The sequence below is a fragment of the Zingiber officinale genome, chromosome 3A, assembly GCF_018446385.1.
Source record: "Zingiber officinale cultivar Zhangliang chromosome 3A, Zo_v1.1, whole genome shotgun sequence".
NCBI lineage: Eukaryota > Viridiplantae > Streptophyta > Magnoliopsida > Zingiberales > Zingiberaceae > Zingiber > Zingiber officinale.
Window position 1 is genome coordinate 117116751 of NC_055990.1, and position 22881 is coordinate 117139631.

General features: G+C 36.1%; 2 protein-coding genes across 4 annotated transcripts; one reads left to right on the top strand and one right to left on the bottom strand.

Moving 5' to 3' along the window:
* Positions 1-372: 372 nt before the first annotated feature.
* Positions 373-9008, top strand: LOC122050604. The gene is made up of 3 exons (XM_042611497.1): positions 373-379; positions 473-1258; positions 8857-9008. The coding sequence occupies exons 1-3, from the start codon at positions 373-375 to the stop codon at positions 9006-9008; spliced, it is 945 nt and encodes a 314-aa protein (XP_042467431.1).
* A 3801-nt stretch (positions 9009-12809) lies between these two features.
* LOC122052336 (TVP38/TMEM64 family membrane protein YdjX-like) lies at positions 12810-22520 on the bottom strand. 3 transcript variants are annotated; one of them, XM_042613812.1, is made up of 6 exons: positions 22295-22520; positions 15967-16017; positions 14701-14964; positions 13927-14163; positions 13605-13822; positions 12810-13324 (listed from the first exon to the last, which is right to left on the bottom strand). In XM_042613812.1, exons 3-6 carry the CDS (start codon positions 14947-14949, stop codon positions 13099-13101), a joined length of 930 nt encoding a protein of 309 aa, XP_042469746.1. In that variant the 5' UTR covers positions 14950-14964; positions 15967-16017; positions 22295-22520; the 3' UTR covers positions 12810-13098. The 3 variants fall into 3 exon arrangements, with proteins under 3 accessions (XP_042469746.1, XP_042469747.1, XP_042469745.1); XM_042613813.1 differs by lacking the exon at positions 15967-16017 and having other exon boundaries at positions 13993-14163; positions 22295-22519; XM_042613811.1 differs by lacking the exon at positions 15967-16017 and having other exon boundaries at positions 22295-22517.
* Between the last annotated feature and the right edge of the window lie 361 nt (positions 22521-22881).

The following is a 22881-nucleotide window of genomic DNA, read 5'->3' on the forward strand; positions in this document are numbered from 1 at the left end:
CACTTCCATAATAACTGAGGTCTTTGTTTCTTTATAAAGTCAGTATAAAAGAAACGACCTCTAATGGTCCTACTCAATACACTCTAAGTGTACTAGTGTAATTATATAGTTAAGATAAACTATTTCCTAATTACACTACGACCTTCCAATGGTTTGTTCCTTTCCATTTTGGTCGTGAGCTACTGTTTATAATTTATAAGATACTGATAACATCATCTTCTGCATGTGACACCACATACTATGTTATCTACAATATAAATTAATTGAACAACTACAAACAAATGTAGATTATTTGACCAAATGTGATTATTTATTCAAAATAAATGTTTACAAAAGCTTAGGCTTTCAGTATACACTCCAACAGCTAGTAATATGAGGGGTGAGTTTAATGGATTGTAAGCTTTGATTATAAAAGATTGTAGAGGTGTTTATTATGTTCATTGCTTTGCTCATCGGTTATAATTGGCTTTAGTTGCAGCATCAAAAAATGTGACACCTATTCATCAATTTTTTGATAGATTAACTTTTATAGTTAATATTGTTGGTTCTTCATGTAAGCGTAATGATGAATTGAAGAATGCTCATGCGGATGACATTGCACATTTGATTGCAATTAATGAACTCGAGACAGGGCATGAAATTAATCAAATAGGTACTTTACAACGAGCTGCTGATACACGTTGGAGTTCTCATTTGAGATCATTGAAAGGCCTAATTAAGATGTTTCGTGCATCGTGTACGGTATTGCTCAAGGTTATAGATGATGGGCTTCCTTCTCAACGAGCAGATGCAACATCTGTTTATGATGAAATGACTTCTTTTAATTTTGTATTCATCTTGCATCTTATGAATGAGATTATGGGGATCATGGATATTCTTTGTCAGGCTTTACAAAGTAAGTCTCAGGATATTATAAATGTAATGGAGTTGGTATTATCTACCAAGAATTTACTTCAACATATGAGGGATAACAAATGGAATGATTTGCTTGCAAAAGTGAAATCTTTTTGTGAACTTCAAAATATTGATATTCCTGATTTTAATGCTCCGTATATTGATAGGCGAGGACGAGCTCACGTTCGTCAAGACAATTTCACCATTGAGCATCATTATCAGGTAGATCTCTTTTATGCTTCTATAGATTCACAGTTGCAAGAAATTAATGGACGCTTTAGTGATGATGCTATGGAATTGCTCATTCTTAGTAATGCCTTAAATCCTCAAAATGCGATGGAGTCTTTCAAAATTGAGGATATTTGTAAATTAGTTGAAAAGTTTTATGCCCAAGATTTTACAAAAGATGAAAAAGAGCAATTGACCGGATACTTGACACAAGGAGAAAAGTCCAAGTGGGTCAAAGGGATTGACCGGACACTTAGTGAGGAAGTCCTAGCAGGCCGAGGGTGACCGAATGCTAGGCATGATGTCCCAACAGGTCATGGTTGACCCGATGTTGGGTTTTAGGGGTTTGGGACTTGATTAGAGCAAATCAGGTTTGGATCAATCGATCAACCGATCGATTGAATCATGTCCAATCGATCGGTTGATCGATTGGACTGTGGCCGCGATAAAAACTCCTCCCAATCGATCAGTGGATTGATTGAGGGAGTGTTGTCGTTGCACAGAAGCCCTCCCAATCAATCATCCGATAGATTGGGAGCCTCCAATCGATCTGGTGATCGATTGGGAGGTTGGAAAATCGCGAGAAGCTTGGAATCGATTGGGCAATCGATTCAGGCGATTTTCAAAGAGCACAGAGGCGCTCTGGATCGATCAACCGATCGATCCAAAACCTCCCCAATCGATTGAGAGTCATTCAATCGATTGTGATCCGACCGTTGGCGCAGGTTATAGTCGTTGGCAAGCGATTTCCTAAGCAGCTCTTCCATTCCTCTTCACGCGATTCTCAGCGACTTCTCCACAGAGACTCACGCCGGTTCTTGAAGCATTCTTGGATCAAGGATTGCTGTCTTTCCAAGATCAAGAGACGTTCAACACAAGAAGAAGAAGCTAGGGTTAGGATTTTATGCTGTAAATTTTGTAAGATCTTACTTGTATTCGCTACCCTTTCTTTCTTCTTGTACTAAGAGTGTTGTAAGGCTTCTCTGCCTTCGGTAATTATTGTAAAGGAGTGTTTTCATAGTGGAGAGTGCTCGTGTGTGTGGATCTTTGGATTAGTCACCTCTTCTTGAGGTGGATACCAAGTAAATCCTTGTGTTAGCATGCATTTTTGTTTCTTATTCTTTCCACTGCATATCATCATCAAGAAGCAAGCTACGACGAGCGTGACGAGCTATTCACCCCCCCTTCTCCTAGCACATTTCGACCCTAACAACTATTTGATTGGATCTTTTTTTAAACATTTTCTAAACCAGTTTGACTAGTTTGGAGGTGATACCGTTGACATTTCTCAGTTTGATTCATCTTCAGAATTGGGCTCGATTCAAGAATTGTGCTTTAGCTCCTTTGTTTTGATTTTCCCTACAATTAAAGCAATACTTTTCTTGGCTGGAGTACCATTAGACTGTTTGTGTATTTCAAATTCTAAAAAGGTTCATCTAATCTAAGAATTGAAAGATTCTTGGAAACTTTGTAAGTATTTACTATAGATGCCAACGAGGTGTTCCTAAGAAAGACATTAAGGGTATACTTGATAATATCATGATTTTTAACTTTCTGACTGATCGTGTGAAGGTTGTTGACTGATTTTTAACTTTCTGATTGATCGTGATTTTTATATTATATAATTTGTTCAAAATTAAATCATGTTTTGATACCTTGGTGTCGAAAGTCCATTCATGTAGCTCGGTCAGCTTCTCCTAAAGTTCTTTAGCACTTTTGAAAAATCCAACTTGGTTCAACTCTTCTATAGTTAAACTATATTATAGGGTTTGCGTTGCCTTAGCGTCGACCTCAATCTTTCTTTTAGTTGGTGCATCCCATTTGTCATAGGCGATGGGTACTCCATCTTCGATGGGGATACTGTATCCGGTTTAGATCGAACGAGGAAGAGAAAGATAAAAAAAGACTTAGTTAGAAATAATAAAATAAGATAGAATTTATTTAAATATAGATGATGATATACTAGCAGATAGAGCTCAATGGTGTAAAATGATTCATATAGCCGACCCCACCTAGTGGGATAAGGCTTGGTTGTTGTTGTATTTGAAATCTCTCACTATCACTTTGATTAGCCAATTCATCACCCTTCATTGCTGGAAACTAAAATTGATCACGTATTTGAAAAGCCCATAACCTATGTTATCCATTGATACCACTTTTATTAGGAAATATAGTGACTTGAAATATTAAGTATTGAATTTTTAAAATAAAATATATAATAATAAATAGATGAACTAAATCATAGGATACAAAGTGAAGGTACTAAATTAAAATTGAATCGGGTTCTAGCTAAATCCAATGGGTAGGTGCTGAGATAAGGATTACGTTGGTTCAAACTAAGATTGATTTGAAGTTGATTTGGTTAAGTTATGGTCAAACCTAGTTTAAGGTTTAGACGAGTTCGATCAATTTAAAATGAATTGGGATATATTTTGAGGAAACCTTCTATTTCATTTTTTTCTCTTCATTTTCTCCGTACGCACGTTGCAATCTCGCACTTATTGTATGCCACCCCTTTATCCATTCCTTTCTTTTATTTTTCTCTTCCTTTTCTTCCTTATTTTATTCTTCTCCTTCTCTTCTCCAATGGTAGTAAATCTACAATTTTTTTCATCTCCTCTCCTCAAGCACATGAGTTCTCCTTTCTTCTCCTTTATATTCTCCAACAAATAAGAAATGTAGAATCAAAAACTATGTCTCTCTTCCAACAACAAGAGCAGCTCTCAACCCTCACATCTTCTTCCTCTTCTCATGTTTTTAGTGGTTTATTGGCGCCACAAGAATAACCATATTTTGCCTTGCCTTTCTCTCTTCGTTTCATTGCCAAGATCACCAAAACTAGTCGAAGTTGCTAATGAAGAATGTAAAGCTCTTCTCTTTTGCTTCTTCCTTCCTATCTTTTTTTTCTCTATTTTTCTCAAAAACAACGGTCTTCCAAGAGGAGTAAGTTATTCCTTTCTTCTTTTATGTTTCATTAATCGAAGGAGAGTTATAAAATATAAACTTTATTTTATTATGTTGCTAGTTAGGATGGGGTCTTATATGTAGGAATGCTAAATATTATGAGGAAATAAAATCTCAAATGATTTTTTTGACTTTGAGTCATAGATAAGCTTTGGGAATTGACGGATCATTATTTCAACTAGAACCAAGGGTTATGGTCAGAATTTTTGAATTTAAGTTCAGCTTCTTAAATTCAAAATTTAGGCTTTTGGATAGTGAAGATTAATCTGCACTAATATTTGGAATTTTTAAAATTCACCCCTCCTAGTTGAAAATCCTAGCTACGCTATTGCCTAGTCCTATCGAGTAGTATCACCAATGAGCTAAGGCACACAAATAGTTTCACTGAGGCTAAATTTGAAAGTTCTTTGTACGTGGTGCAAGGTAACTTGATCTTAAAATATCAATTTCTAATCCAAGTTATTTTGTCATTCCATTGTGTTCCTAGAGTTTCCCATGCAAGAGGCACTTACCTATCAATTTCAAGACTTGTCGCCCAATAATGTTTTGCATTACTCATACAAGGCCTCAAAGGAACACTCGATGCCAAAGTCAGAGAATAGATATTATCTAATTGTTATTTATTTCTTATTGAGCACACTTATCTATACTGGTAGATTTTTTTCAGCAGGTGGCACAACCGTGTTGGGTTTTATAAGGTCTGGCACGCCTGTGGCAGCTTGTACGACCGCTCCATGCTACTTCCTAGATTGTTTACCATGGCTATCGCAGTTGCCATGGCTAGCCCATGAAATTTTCTAACTCTGAAATTAAACAAAGAATAAGTTAAAAGTGAGGAGAAAACCTAAAGGAAAAAGGGAAAAAGACTTGGGCTATCTCTAAAGAATTGCTTGTTTTAGGTCGCAAGCTCAACCCCTATCAATTTTAACTCAGAGCCTTTGGTTTGAGGGGGTCGTATTCGACCACCTCCAGTATTTCTTGTTCTTCACCTGCTTTGCAATGATATGTATGTTAAACTTTCCATTTTCAAATTCAAATCCTTCATCAATGCTCCCCTTCTTTATTGGATCAATTTGTGGGCATCCCCATGGTAATTTATCATCCATATGCAAACCATCTACAAACAATCTACCCTACAACAAGCATTCTTTGTAGGAGCTAGGTTAGTGGCTTTAGATAAATCAAATTCGATCTTGTCCTTGCCAACTGTCAAGGAGAGCTTGTGGTTCTTGATGTCTATCATGGCTCTAGTGGTGGCCAAGAAAGGCATCTCAAAAATAATAGGGATATGAGGGTCTTCCTCCATCACCAATATTACAAAGTCGGTAGGCAAAATAAATTTTCTTACCTTTACTTACACATCCTCAAGAGTACCCAGTAGGTACTTGACGGAATAATCCACAAGTTGTAAAGCCTAGTCGTTAATTCAACTCACCCAAACTAAGTTTCTTGCAAATAGATAAAGACATGAGGCTCATGTGAGCATCAAAATCACAAAAAGATTTATTGATTTTAGTATCACCAATAGTGCATGGGATAGAAAAACTATGTAGATCTTGGTGTTTAGGAGACGACTTATTTTGGATTAATGCGCTACACTCCTCCGTTAAGCTACAGTCTTGTAGTCCACTACCTTCCTCTGGTATGAAAGAATGTCATTCATGAATTTGAAAAGGTCAGCATTTGTTGTAAGGTGTCAAGGAAGGGTATGTTCACAACAAGTTTCTTGATCTTTTCTAGGAATTGACTGAATTGTTCGTCTAGTTTCTCCTTGGCCAACAAGTTTCCTCAATGGTATCTTGCCTTTAGGTTACTTAATTGTCTCTTCGGATTCCTTTGTAGGCTCCTCTCTAATGGATGATGTGTGAGTTCTTTCATCTTCTTTGTCAATAGCAGCTCCTTCACTTTTATTGCTTTCCCTCGGATTGTCAAAGTTTTACCGATCCTTAAGGTAAGAGTGTTGCAATGCTCCATTGGGGTTGGCTCTAGTTGCCTTGGAAATCTCCTTGGAGCTCGATCTGCACAATTTGATTTTCAACATTTTCGTATGATTGTACAAATCGTCTATCTTACCTCCCATTTGTTTGGGCACTTATCCTATGTCTTGGTGCATTCGCTCAAACTTCCCATTTTGTTTACTCTGAACCATGACGAAGTTATCTAATAGTGTCTCCAATTTAGACTTTGATGGTTGTTGGAATCCAAGTTTCCCCCCATAATTTTTTTATCTATTGTTCTCTTAGTTATTTCTATTGGGATCTTTGTATTGGTACAATTTGAGCGCAGAAAGAATGACGGTATATCATCGTTTTGGCGAAGTCGAGGCTAAAGTTAGACTCTATCTCTTTAAGACAAATTTGCCCTGCACACGGTGCTCACAAACACGACAATCATCTCCCAAGATACAATGACTTTATCTTACGATAATAGCACTGTAAATCGTAAGACCTCCGAACCGAAGAAGGCTTCTCGAACTCTCTAATGTAAGTATAGAATACAATGCTTGCTTTGCTTGGAAGGAATTGAGTGAATGAAATGAGGATGTGAGAGACTTTATTTATACTAAATGAAGGGGTATAAGAACCCCTTGGTTCAATTAGATCTCATCCATCCATTTTGAATTCGATGATGTAGATCGCATCCTTTCCTAAGACGCACACTACCTCTTCATAACATGTCACCCTTTAACTATCCAAAAAGCACTTAAACCTTTTAATTTCTCATTTATAATTTCTAACAATCCCCCACATAAATGAAAATTAATGCATGCATGTTATCACCTAAGGAGAGTTCAATCGATAAGTTAATACATCGAGAGAGGTAGCTTGTGGCTTTGAACCTTCCGTAGTGGAATGTTATCGAGCATACTAGGCTGCGTAGTGAACGTGATGTCATGAACTGCTCAGTTGTTTGTGTATACTAAGACAATAACACGCACACAGAGACTTATCTCACCTACTTTTGGTTCTCATGATTAGTTCCGTTTTGGACATGAGCACCATCTTGGATTCATGAGTGTTTCATTGAAGTAGCCAATCTTCACACACTCATAGGTCACACTTCTATCAAGAGTTTCCTACCATACTCCACCTTATAAAGATATAGAAGTCATTAAAAGCATACTCTTAACCTCACTACATGTGGTAGGATAGCAGAAGTTCATCCTAGGATTGGGATAAAGATAATATATCTCATGTGTTATAACACAACTTCTGTAACTTCGTTGTCCCATTGAACTAAGATCTTAGGATCTCCAGTCAACAAGGTTGGGTTACCGCTACAGTCATTTTAGTTGTAGATTTTTAGTCTCATTCCTCTCGATGTGTAGTATACTTGATCTCGACTTAGCCCCTTCGTAAGAGGGTCTGCCAAGTTATCTTTTGACTTGACATAGTTGATTGCAATCACTTCGTTCGAGATCAACAACCTAATGGCATTGTGTCTGTGACATACATGTCAAGACTTACCATTATACATATTACTCCGTGTTCTTCCAATCACCGATTGACTATCACAGTGTATAAGTACGACGACACAAGTTTCGTCCAATTCAGAATATCTTCCAAGAAATTCCTCAGTCATTCATCTTCTTCTGCTTCTTTGTCTAGTGTCATAAACTCGGATTCCATAGTTGACCGAGCAATGCATATCTGCTTTATGGATTTTCAAGGTACCGCTCCTCCACCGATTGTGAATACATACCCACTAGTGGATTTGGAATCTTTTGTATCTAATATCCAATTAGTATCACAATATCCCTCTAAGACAGTGAGATATGTTCCGTAATGTAATCCGTGGTTCATAGTATATTTCAAATATCTAAGAACTTACATCAATGCTTTCTAATGGTTGTCGTTTGGATTACTCATAAAATGACTTAGCTTGTTTACCACACAAGCAATATCTGGATGTGTGCAGTTTGCGAGATACATCAAATTACCTATTAACCTAGAGTATTCCAATTGTGATATGGGCTCCCCATGATTTTTTGCTAAGTGTTAACTTAGATCTATAGGTGTTTTTACGGTAGAGAGATCGTACGCATTGAACCTTTTCAACACTGACACTACATAATGGGATTGTGTCAAAACTATCCCATTGGATTTCTTGAGAATTTAATTCCCAATATAACATCTGCTAGACTCATATCTTTCATATCAAAATTCTTAGTCAACATTTTCTTTGTACTCATGATTACCTTATGATTACTGTCCATTATAAGCATGTCGTCTACGTATAGACAAACAATTACATGACCTTTAGGTGTGTGTTTGACATAAATACATTTGTCACATTCATTTATTTTAAATTTGTTTGACAGCATTGTTTTGTCAAATTTTTTGTGTCATTGTTTAGGCGCTTGTTTAAGTTCGTACAACGACTTAATATGTCAACACACCTTTTCCTCTTTTCCTGGAGCTACGAACCTCTTGGGTTGCTCCATATAGATTTCTTCTTCAATCTCATCATTTAATAACACAATCTTAACATTCATTTGGTGTATTTCAAGGTTAAACAATGCTGTGATGGTTATCAACACTTGTATGGACGTAATCATTGTCACCGGTGAGTAGGTATCGAAGTAATCGATACATTCCTTTTGCTTGTATCCTTTGGCTACAAGTCTGGTTTTATACTTGTCAATCGATCTATCAGCTTTATACTTGCATTTTAGTATCCACTTACAACCTAATAGTTTAGTACCAGAAGGAAGGTCCACTAATTTCCAAGTATGGTTATTCATGATGGACTCGATTTCATTATTGACAGCTTCTTTCCACAATGGGACGTCGGGACTAAAAAGAGCTTCGTTTAATGTTCTTGGGTACATTTTCGACATAAAAGTCATGAAGTCCGACCCGAATGATTTCTCAACTCTAGCCCATTTGCTCCAACGTGGCTCTTCGCTTGATTATCAATAGTCATTTTATGACAACTAAGTTCAGAAACATCATTTTCGTTAGAACTTTTGTTATTATTACTTTGAATGTTTCTCTTCTTATTCGGGAATATGTTTTCAAAGAATATCGCATTTCGAGATTTTATGGTTGTTCCCACATAAATATCATGAATGTTTGACTTGTGAATTATGAAACGATATGCACTATTATTATGGGCATATCCGACAAATATCGCATCAAATGTTTTAGGTTCGATGTTTACTTGCTTTGGCTTGGGTACTTCAACCTTTGCTAAGCACCCCCACACTTTCAGGTATTTGTACAATGACTCGCGACTTTTCCATAGCTCATATGGTGTTTTATCATTTTTCTTGTGAGGGATTTTGTTGAGAATGTGGTTTGTTGATAATATAGCTTCTCCCCATAAGTTTTGGGGTAAGCCTAAATTTATCAACAAGACATTCATCATTTCCTTTAATGTCTAATTTTTACGTTCGGCGACACTATTTGATTGAGGCGAGTAAGGTGTCATTGTCTAATGGATAATGTCAGATTCTGATCAAAACTCATCAAACGGTGCACTATATTCTCTACCTCTATCGCTACGAATTATTTTAATTTGTTTATTAAGTTGATTCTCAACTTTTGTTTTATAGGTTCTAAAAGCTTCTGAGGCTTCATCTTTACTTCTTAAAAGAAAGACATAACAAAACCTCGTGCAGTCATCGATAAAAGTAATAAAATACTTTTTACCTCCTATAGTTTGCATGAATTTTAAGTCGCATAGATCACTATGTATTAACTCTAGAGGAGTCGTTGACCTTTCTATTGAATAAAAAGGTAGTCTCGTCATTTTTGCTTCCACACACACATCATATTTGTATGTTTTGTCCATATTGACATTTGGTAATAAATTTAACTTGACGAGACGTTTAAGAGTATTATTATTGACATGCCCAAGTTGATTATGCCATAAATGAAAACACTCAACAACGTAGTTGGAAGCTTTTATTTTATTATCATCAAAGTCATGATGTATAGTCATTACAACCATTTTGAACATACTTTGTTCTAAGTACCCCTTACCTGCAAATACACCATTCTTCGTAAGTATAAAGTTTTTTTACTGGAGCACTAGTCTAAAACCGATTTTAACAAGTGTCTATCCAGAAATTATGTTCTTCTTGATGTCGGGAACATGGAACACATCAATGAGCATTAGCTCTTTCCCAGACGTCATTTTTAGAACAACCTTCCTGAGTCTGACAATCGGGGATGTCTTGGAATTGCCCATATAGAGCTTTCTTCCACTTATCAGAGTATACTTGGAGAACATCGCCTTATCAGAACATATATGATGTGTTTCTCCAGTATCGATCCACCACTGCTTCAGGTTATCCATCACCGTATTGGCTTCAAACACGACCGCAGTGAGATTTAATTCCATGTCGTCAGAAGTTACAACATGATTCGTAGCATCCTTCTGACTCTTGGTTGGTTTCTTCGAGCGTCTGCAGTATTTGGACATGTGTCCTGGCTTTCCGCAGTTGTAGCATGTGCCCTTGAATTTCTTGCCTTGAGCCTTCTTTTTGGATTGGTTCGACTTTTTGTCTTTTGGCTCAGCCATGTTCGACATCTCGTCGACTGCCCACTTTGTTCCTCTGGAGTTGGACATCTTTCGATTATCTTCCTCAATTCGTAGCCTTAAGATTAGGTTTTCAAGCCCCATCTCCTTTTGCTTGTACTTCAGGTAATTTTTGAAATCCTTCCATGACGGAGAGAGTTTCTCAATTACCGCAGCTACTTTGAACGACTCGTTTAGCTTCATGCCTTTGACATCCAGATCATGCATTATCAATTGCATGTCTTGGACTTGAAATGTCATGCTCTTGGAATCCATCATCTTGAAATCGAGAAATCGTTCGACAATGAATTTCTTCAATCCAGTATTTTCGATTTTATATTTCTTTTCAAGTGATTCTCATATAGATTTTGTCGTTTTCATCAAACAATACACGTTATACAACGTGCTGTCCAATGCATTGAGAACGTAGTTGTGGCACAGGAAATCTCCGTGCGCCCACGTATCACATGCAGCCTTATTATTGGACTTTCCTTCCGTAGCAACTGGTGGGTCTTTATGCAGAAACCGTACGAGGTTTAGCATTGTACAACATCTTTTGCTGCCATCGTTTGAAGTTGGTTCCGTTGAACTTCTCCGGCTTTTCTCCGTGTGGAATGGCGGTCAAACCATTGTTGATCTCAACCATTAGTTTGCACGATTAGAATTCGTCTTAAAATTGTTGGGATCTTTGTATTGGTGCAATCTGAGTGTGGGTAGAATGACAGTATACCACCATTTTGACGAAGTCGAGGCTAGAGTTAGACTCTATCTCTTTAAGATGAATTTGCCCCGCACACGGTGCTCACGGAACACGACAATTGTCTCCCAAGATACAACGACTTTATCTTGCGATAGCAGCACTGCAAATTACAAGACCTCCGAACAGAAGAAGACTTCTCGAACTCTCCAATGCAAGTATGGAATACAATGCTTGTTTTGCTTGGAAGGAATTAAGTGAATGAAATGAGGATGTGAAGGACTTTATTTATACTAAATGTCGGGGTATAAGAATCTCTTGGTTTAATTAGATCTCATCCATCCATTTTGAATTGGATGATGAAGATTGCATCCTTTCCTAAGAGGCACACTACCTCTTCATAAGATGTCACTCTTTAACTATCCAAAAGACACTTAAACCTTTTGATTTCTCATTTATAATTTCTAACAATTTCTGTACAAGACGTAGGATGTAGGACGTAGGACGTAAGACGTTGGAATGATTCCTCCAAGCAAGGTACCAAAATGTAAACGGGATTCTCTGGTCCGTAAATTGCAGACCAGAGGATAGTCTGCAAATTGCGGATCAGAGGATGGTCTATAAATTATGGACCAGAGGATAGTCCATTGATTGTGATTGGTGGATTATGATAAATCTCATCTATTTAAATAATAGGATCTATTAAAATGAACCAATTCATAAAATGAATCATCCTCTGATCTGCAATCCATTCTCACTAAATGTAGTGCGCCCTTTGAGAAAATATTGCATTCTTATTGATAGATGCATCAGCCTCACTTTAACGTACTGGAGGTGCTACCAGACCCTAGGAAAAGCTTACGATCGTAAAATGTCATTGGTAGACAATGGCATACATCTCAACTTGACTATAGTTCATCAACACATGCCCGACGACCCCCTCGGGATGGTGTGGTGATTAAAATATAAGATACTACCATATAAAATTTTAGAGTCAAAACTCGACGTGTCCGAATTACCTCCCCTCATGCCTTAACACATGCACTAATAATTAGTAGTCATCTGTGATTTACTTCCTCCGTGTTAGTCTAGGGATGAATTGACAAGGGCGCTAAGGGTGAGTGAATCGTCTTTTGCCACATCAACACATGCTCAACTCTGAGCATATTTTTCCCATATTTAGGCTTGTACTAATGACTAATAACTATTCATAATTTACCTTCTCCGTATTGATCTAAGGACGAATTGACAAAAGTCTATTCTAACGGGTATTTGCCCTCGAAAAAAAATCCTTCCACCCCTTAATCAACATAATGGTCAATTATAAACTAACCCCATAATTTTTCTCGCTTCACATAACCTAAGAACGAATTATGAATGACACCTAAAATGAGTATAATCACTGTTTACTACAATCAACACATACAATTCTATTCCCAACGATCCAAATATTATTTCTTCACACTGATTCACGTTTCCTGGAAAATGAATTTCATCATGCTGGTGAAAGAAAGCACGCATTTGTACAAAAAGTTGATAAACAAAAGAACACATACATTTATACAAAATGCTGATAAAGAAAAGAAACTAGCCAGCAAAATTGTACACTGTAATTGTCTGCGTAATGACTCGCCTGATAATTGTGTTGCATGGTCAATCTATTTATCTTTTTCTTACCAATCTTCAAGAGCATGAATCTTTTTATATTACAAGCAAAGATGGTTAGAGACTTCCACTATGCTTTTATATCACACATCAGTGATTGGCAGAGAACAAGACCATGTTCTCTCTTATGGAAATTTATCAAGCTCCATCAAATTATGATTTGCATGGATGTCTTCACTGTTACTGCTTTCTGCCTCTTTAAGATCATTCAAAGCTCGCCTTGCATAAACTGTGAAGGCAATTGTAATGGCAACAGCAACTATAAAGGATACGATATTGTAAACAATCTCCAATGGTTTCATGGTATACTTTCCATATTGCATATCTGCCAATGTCAGTATCAATCGTCCACTGCATCAACCCAAAATTCAGTAAACTTTTAAATATGATTAACTTAGTCACAAGTATACATAAACTAGAAACACGGAAAAAGCTTCCAGCAAAATGGAATGTCAAGAAGGAATATGGTCAAGGAGATCAATGAGCTAAGGCTAACCAACTCTTTCACATGGTGGTGTGTATATATATATATATATATATCCGAGTCTTAAACTGAGAATAAACAAATATTTGATCTGTTCACAAGCGAAGAGGATGGAAAATTAAATGGACCAGCAAACAGATCACTAACCTGTAAATGTAGAGGAAAGCTTCCGGTATCATTCCAGCAATTGAACCACAAAAATAAGGTTCAAACTTTATACTCGTCACTACTACTACATAATTGAAGATCGTATATGGAAATGGTGAAATCCTAAATAGTGTAACAACTTGAAATTGTTGAAACCAAGTTCCTTCCCCTGCCAGCCTAAGTATGGTAGCCTGCTGTGGCCATTTACTCAACCACCTCTGCATATGTTGATCAGGGAGAAAAAACAAAGATTAACTTGGATCTTCAGTTTGGGTTTATTTGTATGGGGAAAAAACGAAAATAGAGAAGAGAAAGGTCGTACATGTATCTGCTCACGAAATAGTAAACCAATAAAATAAGGTAACACCATGCCGATTGTAGTTCCTACCATGATTATGATAAATCCAAGACCATATCCAAAAATCATTCCCGCCAGCCACATGGATGGTCCAGAAGGAACTAGAATAACTGGGAACAAAGCCAAGGATGCAACGAGTACTAAAGCAAGAACTGGCCGCCCAAAAGCAGTTGCTTCCCACTCCATCATTGGTAGAAGAATCTATTGAGCAGTTGAGAACAAGATCAACATGGCAAATAAATGATACTTGTGCAAATATTTGTATATTTTTTCTAAACAAAGATATCTATAAAAATTGCATACCATGGTGATACCACCAGGACATGTTCTATAGGTTACAAATTTATCAAAACAACTGAATTATTTTGAGATCAAAACTAATCTAGCTTAATATCAGAGCCAAACAAGGAACATGAATGTGTGAATTTATAGTACTGCTGGTGAGAAACTAACAAAACATCAAGGCAGAATATCATTGGCAGAGCAAGAAGTTATTGGACCTAAAAACCATGTTAGGGAGTAGTTTGGAGATTTATATACCAATAAATCTCACATGAGGTTTTATTTTGATGAGGTGTTAGCTTCTTAATTCATGTTGCACAAGACTTCCTGCTCAAATACCACAAGCATATGCAACCTAGAAATAAGCCAGGAGTGCTGGAATGAAACTTCCTGTCTTAACATAGAGAAGATCAAGAAATTTAAGTGAACGGAATGGAGAAAGGGAAAATGAGTTACCTTTTCAAAAACAAATGGAATTCCCCATTTCACAAGGATAGAAATGACTAGCACCAAAAGAAGGCAGATGAACAGCATTTTCATCCACCAGATGTAGGACTTTTTATCTGTTTGAACTGACGACTGCCGAGAATCAAAATTGGATAATATGGTCTCTCTTGGCAACACTAGTCTTGCATATTCTTCTTCCATTGTGTGTAGCTCAGGGGTATCACTGTTTTTCACTAACATCTCAGGTGAATTTGACATGGTAGTCGAGAAAACCTGTTAGACAAGGCATATGAATAGGAAGAAATTCAATTGAAAAGTGCTAAGTGCTATCATGTTTACAAAACAGGATATGCCAAATTTAAGGGAAGGAATGATCTTGATACAATTAAAACAAAAGAAAAAAGAAATGTATTCACAACTTTTTACTAGTCATGCTTTTTGATGTTTCTTTTAGCAAAGAGAATAGGTAGATAATTTATTTGAGAAGATCTCTCTTTAAAACATTAGAGAAAATTATTGGGTATTATCACCTTAGGAAGTGCATTCCATTCTTGCTAAAGCTTAGGGAGAAATAGCAATCACAAAATGTGCTCTTATTTTGTACATAGACAAATTTTTATTGCAAAAATAATAAACTCTAAACCTTTCGAAGAAATAGCCAAAGAAAGATCCATAAAGATCTGTAAGTAAAAAAACAAAATAAAAGACTCTTTGCATTAGGATTACATCTTCAATGCTTAATACAGACAAAAGACAACCAATTGTTTCCAAAGAAAGCAACTCCGGTGCTACAACATAAGGATAACAGAAGTCAGGTAGATAAAAGTGTTACATTTTAAAATTTGAGTTAGTGCTAGATAGATAATAAAACTAGTTTACTCTAAATTCTTAATTACACAATTCTAGATCTTAGTGATGACTAGACTGAGGTTTGCATGAATGCTATTATAAGCCAAAAGAAACAAAATAAATGTTTGAGTAGCTTTGCAAAGAAATAATCATAGGAAAAGGATTCTACTATGTCGCAATCCTAGTATTGGACTCCTGTCTCCTGGAGATGCATCCAACATAACTATCTGATTCTAGTGTGTCTAATGGAGAACTTTTAGACAATATATGTACAAATTTTCACAAATGAGATAAGAAACATCATGAAAGTTTGAGGATGATATGCCTAACTGATATTCAATCTTGAGTTAAAAGGCTTTTACAAGGCCTTTTCAGTTAAAACACTAAGATGATGAGCAGGACTATACAATGACATATTGTTTAGACCTTGTAAGTTGGTGGATCTTGTGCATCTCAGTTCTACCCAGCTCCAGGACCCTAGCATTTGTACAGCAAATCATTTATTATGTCTAGAACTGATGGAAAAGGATGAGTCATGTGAGACTTCTCAGTACTTTCACAATAATGAAATGTTGTTTGGTATTAGTAGGAAAGATGAAGTAAAAAAACATCCAGAAAAACTAAGATGATATGGACATATTCAAAGAAAGCCAATAAAACATGTAGGTAGATAACTTGAATAGGTTACAGTAGAAATTGTAAGGTTTAAAAGAAGCTAAACAAAATGCAAATAAGATATATACAAGAATTTTAAAAAGTGAATACTATTAGATGTAGAATTTGGGGTAGTAAAATATTGTATTGTCTTATGAATTATGATGAAATAGTCATACATGGGTGTGTATATACTCACGATGGAACCGTAAACCTAAAAGTATGTGGGACTGAATCCCACCATGTAATGCCTAATAAACCAATACCTTTAACACTCTCCTTTAAGCCCGTGAATAAAAACTATCTTTATCCAATTTGTTGCTTGAATTAGAAATAGCATGAGACAAGCATATATGAGAAAACAACTTGAGGAGTTAATGAAGCACGCAACCAGTAATTCCTTTGACCTCAGATCAATAAAAATCTAGAAATAGCTGAGGCATGTAAGGGATGATCCCTTCAATGTAGGATCAACCATTGATGTGTTTGACCCTAGACCAACACATCAACAAGGAGACAAGATAAAAAAGAAGGAAAAGGAGAAACAATAATGAAAAGTGATCTCAGGACATATCTCGAATACTTTTTCCAAAAGGTGTGCATACAACATGTAATAGATTAAAGGAAAAAAGAACGAGCATGAGAGGTCCACAGAAAGGATTTGACAGCACAATTCAACACTTTGCTAAGAAAAATGAAAACAGGTTTTTTTTTTCTTCTTCAAGTTTTCACTAGGGATGGATAGCATAACTCAGCCCTTTCCCTTTGTTGGACAAAGCAAAAATGATAACAATGTTGAAAGAAGAGTGGAACAATCTAATTTTAATATTTATTAGGATGTGAAACTATGACAAACACGCATATCAAACGAGGAAGACCAAAAAAGATTTGATTAGCAACAATAAAATAAAATAAAATTTATTTAAGTATAGATGATGATATAGTAAGAGATAGAGCTCAATGGCGTAAAAGGATCCATAGAGCTCAATGTTGTAAGAGATAAGACTTAGTTGTTGTTGTTATTGTTATATTTATTAGGAAAAGTTAGACCTTGTCTTTAGTTAAATTAGTTTAGGAGATTAAGCGTTTTAACTGTTCTATAAAAAGTTTCTAGACCTCTCTTCTCTTATAAGTTAACTCTTCAATTTTAATAACACTTTTCCTAGTGTAAGATTTCTCTGTATGAGATTTGCTCTCAGAGTGAGCTGATTATTCCCCTATATCGTGTTAATTTGAGGTCAATTCTCTATGAGTTTTAATTCAATTTTGGTGCTGCATCAAGTGGAATTAAAGCTGAATCCTGATTAGTGTTTGGTATTTTTCTAATGTTCTCTCTCATGTTTTTCTCTCCCTTTTTTTTTGGGAAAGGTAAATGTTTTATAAATGTCTCAAGAGAGTAGCACTAAGAGCTTAGAATAAAGAGCATACAATCCCTAGAAATCCACAAGTTGATACACATGTATCTATAGTTTGCGGAACATCCTATCAAGATCGGGAACAAGATCTTCAAAACGATATCTATTACGAGCTTCCCACAATACATAAATCATACTCGAAACAGCGAGGTGCCTTGCTTTTATGATGCAACTTCAGCATTTATAGTGCTAGCCAAAAATCTAGAATAACTCTTCAATTGTTCGGATCTCATATCTAATGTCTATCCATCTCTTTACCTTATACCATAGAGCCCGAGTGATGGGGCAGTCAAAGAAGATGTGCATATTTGATTCATCTTGCAACTGGCATAGAGAACAAATCTTATTTGGCTCATATGGTAACATGTCCGCTTTTCTCTCCCCGCTTTCATGAGAGGAGTCACAACCATCTTTCCTCGATCCTACACATGAACCCTCGTTCAATACCCATTTAGATGTGTCTACCTCTTCTCCAACACACTTTTTTTTTTAACTCACCAAAAATAGAACTATAAATCTTCTCTATAGGCAATTTTTGCCCATGAGACCAAACCCTTATTTGATAAGAGTTGTATAAATTCGTATGATCTTAACACCGTTGTTTGTGAGGTTTGGAGCCAACAGTTGTAACACAGAGAGAGAGAGAGAGAGAGAGAGAGAGCACCTTTATTGATTGTTGAATGACTTCTCTAGTAGAAATTATAGCATAGCTCAGTGCACTATAAGCACCATCACCTACCATTTCTCTAGCGAGTTGCAAGTTGCGAGTTGAGCTATCAGCACCTTTGTGAATTGTCTAACCTCCTTCCACAATTGCCTTTCATGTGAGTTGCACACATGTTCCCTGCCTGCTGGCTCTTTGTTCAAATAACATCAAACCTCCACTAGTGTTAGAACCATCTCTAGCCATTACATGTGTTGGCCGATGCTAGAACGTCGAACCTCTGTTAACGCCCAACACCAACACACTGCCCTCCTCTTCTCCATTAAAGGTGTGCTTGTATTCCTCAACCTTGTTTATATTGTGAGTGCATAGTCTTCGCTCAAAGACCCAGTCTCAAAAAGTTCAAATCAGGAAGAAGTATTCTGCCTCTATGTGGCATCAAGGTCCACATCCTTAGTGTTGAATGGCATAGCACCATACACTTTATACTTCATTTTGTTTTCAAAATAAAAAATATATATGTTTAAAAAAAACAATGTGCCATTACATCATCTTTTTCCAGCATGAACTCTCTGCATCCTTTTTCTCTTAATTCAGACATTATTCTTCTATAGGCATGGGAATTAGGTTACTTGTTCTGGAGACTACAAGACCAAACGGTAAATTGCCTGGTGACATTTTGATTGATCCTCTCTTTTCCATAGCTCAAAAAGAGTAGCAACAGAAAAAATAACTTTTAGCTTGTCAGTTAACACCATTTGAAATTCTGTCCAGGTTTGAATTGTCTATGGATTTATATATGGATATTGTGAAAGGATTAGTATTTCAAGTAAGACTGATTTAGTGTCTATGCCAAGAGGTCTCGCAAATTGAAATGCATATTCTGCATTACTATCTTGTTGATTGACAAAGATATATGGATAATAACTTCAACAAATGGAGTTGAGTTGTATAATTTCGATAGGAGCGCAACCTCTATTTCTGAAAATAATTTTTATTTATTTGGTTAGTTTAAATTCTTGCATTTAATTAGTTTTTAAATAAAACCTTTGTACCATCATTCCAGATTCATCATCAGTCACATTAATAAACTCATCATTTCTTTATCCAACCATCATACGTCTTTAAAAAAACTAAAAAAAAAAAAGATCATACAAATAATCTTTCATCTAGTTTATGCATCATCCATCATATTTTAGCTAGAATAGGTTCATCATTTAAAAATTTCATTATCGACCTAATTTACCACCTTGCTTTATTTTAAAAGCAAAATTGTGGTTAAAATACTTGCATCCACATAAAAAGAGGAAACACCATTGTTGCTACCAAATACATAAAAGATGTAACCAACTATATTCATTTTGACGATGAACTTAGTGTCATGAAAACTAGATTGAATCATTCGAATAATTTTAATGAATATTATCATCCATATATATATATATATATATATATATATATATAGCTCCATAGATAATTGGCAACCTTGCCCTCAATCATATTGCACTATTTTCAGAGAAAAATCTAGTCACTTTACTAAAACAAAAATTGACATAACCTAGACATGCAAAGGTGATGCCCCGTTACTTTAGATGGATGATTGAATTCTAATACATTTCTTGATTGCTTAGCAAACGCAGAAGACATTTCAATTGTGAAGCATTGCCCATATTGAACAAACCTGACTTGTTGAGGACAACTATTAAATGATAGGAAAAAATCCCATAGCACAATGGTTTGAGTGAAACAGTTAAACTAACTGAAAAGTGTGTTCCACTATATTTTTAGGATTAATTACATAATAAATTATAAACCTACAATAATCATTCTTATGTGTGCTAAAATATAATTAATAGAGGCATTGCGGTATAAAAGAAAAACCTTGGTGTACCCACCATCAATTTATTAGTGGATTTTGGTCATAAATTCATAGAGGAAGTAAAGATATGATCTTTAAGATCAAAGATATGATCTTTATTTTAATCAAGAGACTGATGCAGTTTGAAGTTTATGCTTAATTAGAATTAGTTTTAATTTTGAGTTATAAATTTTTAAAAGCTTGCTAGATTTCTTAGGGTAAGTTAGTCCTTGTATTTAAGAAAAATTGTTAAGGAGACTAGGCCCTTTTGTTATGTAAAAGGCCCTATACCTCCTAGTATAAATTAACTTTTCGATTCTAATAATATTTTCTGTGTGACGTTTGTTCTCCATATGAGATAATTATCCCGTGCAGCATCAACTTGGTATCGATTTCCATGGGAGTTTCAATTTGATTTGGTGTTCTATTAGAAGGAAAAAAATTGTACTAAGAGGTAAAAGAGGGCAAGTTACAAAAGTCCAAAGAGCAAATTAAGGAAATTGAAACAACTGATGGCATTGGAAGACCATCAAATCGAAGACAACACTATCCCTCCTCCTAGACTTGTTAAACGAAGGCGGAAGCCACACATCAACTGTGAAAGACACTCAATTTGAATAGGCACCAAATTATAGAAGAGTGAAGCTTCTTGCTAGGAAGAAGCACAACCAAAGATTGGGAGCAATAGGAAGATAGTTTGCTCGAACACCAATTGGCAACACAAGATCAAGGGAGCTTAACTAGCTCTAAAGTAAAGGTGATATACAGTTGCAACAAGATTTAGTGAGAATAGACCTAGATCACTACAAGCATAAGAAGATAGGTTCAAATCTTACTTACGATGACGAGTTCTAGAAATGTAGGTTGCAAAAGATGACACAAAAGAGGTCATCACAGCTAGGATAGGAAATGCGAGACATCACATCGAATGGATGCATGTTTGCTACCAATATGATGAAAGGAAGACCTATTGTTTTATGCTTACAAGAGATCTCTTTGCAGACAATGTGTGTGGCAGGAGCAGAAGTGGAGCAACCAATATGACTGGTTGTTGTCAAGTAGAAGCACTGCACAATGAAGCAAAATAGATGGGGATCCAAATAGCCATATGACATTGTGGACCTGCAACTAGGTGTAGTGGATCCAAGAGAACTAGTGGATCCAGGAGAGGACTCTAGATTTGGTGAAGGAAGAAGAGGTTAAATGTACCTGAATTGTACCCTTTTCACTTTCTTGGCAGTAGCTCCCACCCTTGCAATGGCAATGTAAGATTTATCCTTTAGTCTAAGCAAAAGTCGAAAGTGAGGGGATTGACGTTCTCCTATCCAAGTCAATGGGAAGAATAGCATAAAGCCCGGTCTGCTTGAATAGAGAAATTAACATTAATCCGACTGGGAAGCGTTATTGCAGTTATCACAGTTTCATTCATTGTGTAGATAATGTGGACACTGTCAGAGCAACGGAGAAGCCCAAGGAAAAGAAGGTAGGAGAGAAAGAAGAATCTAATAATAAATAAGCTTGCTCGTTAGAGGGGAAGAAGAGAGATTTGAATAAAAGGGGCTGATAGGTAGACGAGAGGTCAGCCTCTTGTGAATAATTTTTGGAATTCTAACCCTAGAATTTGGACTCTAATACCACATATGATTTGGACTCTATTCCATGGGTATCTATAAACTCATGATGACATGATCAAACTCTAAACTTAGAATTATTAATGTGAGACAAAACTCAGTAAACTTACTTCCTAATAAAGATAATACCTTGGGCACTAGCGATATAATTTTGGATACATTTTTATAGATGGATGATCTATGCAGTCTTACACAGCTTGATCATGATGATCTTTTCAAGCATACTGCAAAAAAGACAAACACTTTCCTCGTTACTACTGTATAAATATTTCTTGAACTTTACCGCACCAACTGAAAAGCATAATAATATTCACAACATAACACTTTATCTAAACTTGTATACACAAGAAGAACAAACGCCGAAGCATCATAATAATAATAATAATAATAATAATAATAATAATTACAACATAACATTCTATATCCATGTCCCTGAAGAAACTGATTTCAAGAGGAGAGATTTGACGGAAGAAGGATGGACAACCGGTAGCCAAAAAGGTCGAAGAATACGAAGAGGGAATACAAATCTAACCTTTTGATCCTTTGGAAATGAAGAATTCGGCGATCGATGAGGAAGAGAAGGACCGCCGAGTTTGGCGACGGCGTTTGCGGGTTTCGTTTCTTCCTCTTTTCTTCTCCCGATGCAACCAAGGAGAAGGGGGAGGAAAAGCAGCTGCGTATTCAAAGGCTGCTCCAACAAGGCAACTACTGCCGGTGTAAACAAGCAAGGGCAGGGACGAACAGTTATTTACTGGAATGCCACAAATGGGGAGGGGGAGGTAGCGCAAGTGATGGCATGCCATGTCACCCCTCCTCGACCACTTCATCCTCCAGTCAACGGGGCACGGCGTGTTCTTACCCGCGTTGCGCGCAGCTGCTGCCACGGTTCGATTCAAATTGCTTCCAGAAGGAGAATCAAGGAATATTTCAAACTTCATTTTATTTTTATATTCCTTTAAATTTATCGACATCAATATTTGTATTTAACAAATATTTGAGACCATCGAGTTGAGTTAACCTTAGGCTGTGTTTGGTTAAAATGTAATTTAGTTTGTAATATAATTTAATTTGTATTATATTATTATATTTAGTAATATAATATATGTAATTTTTTATAAA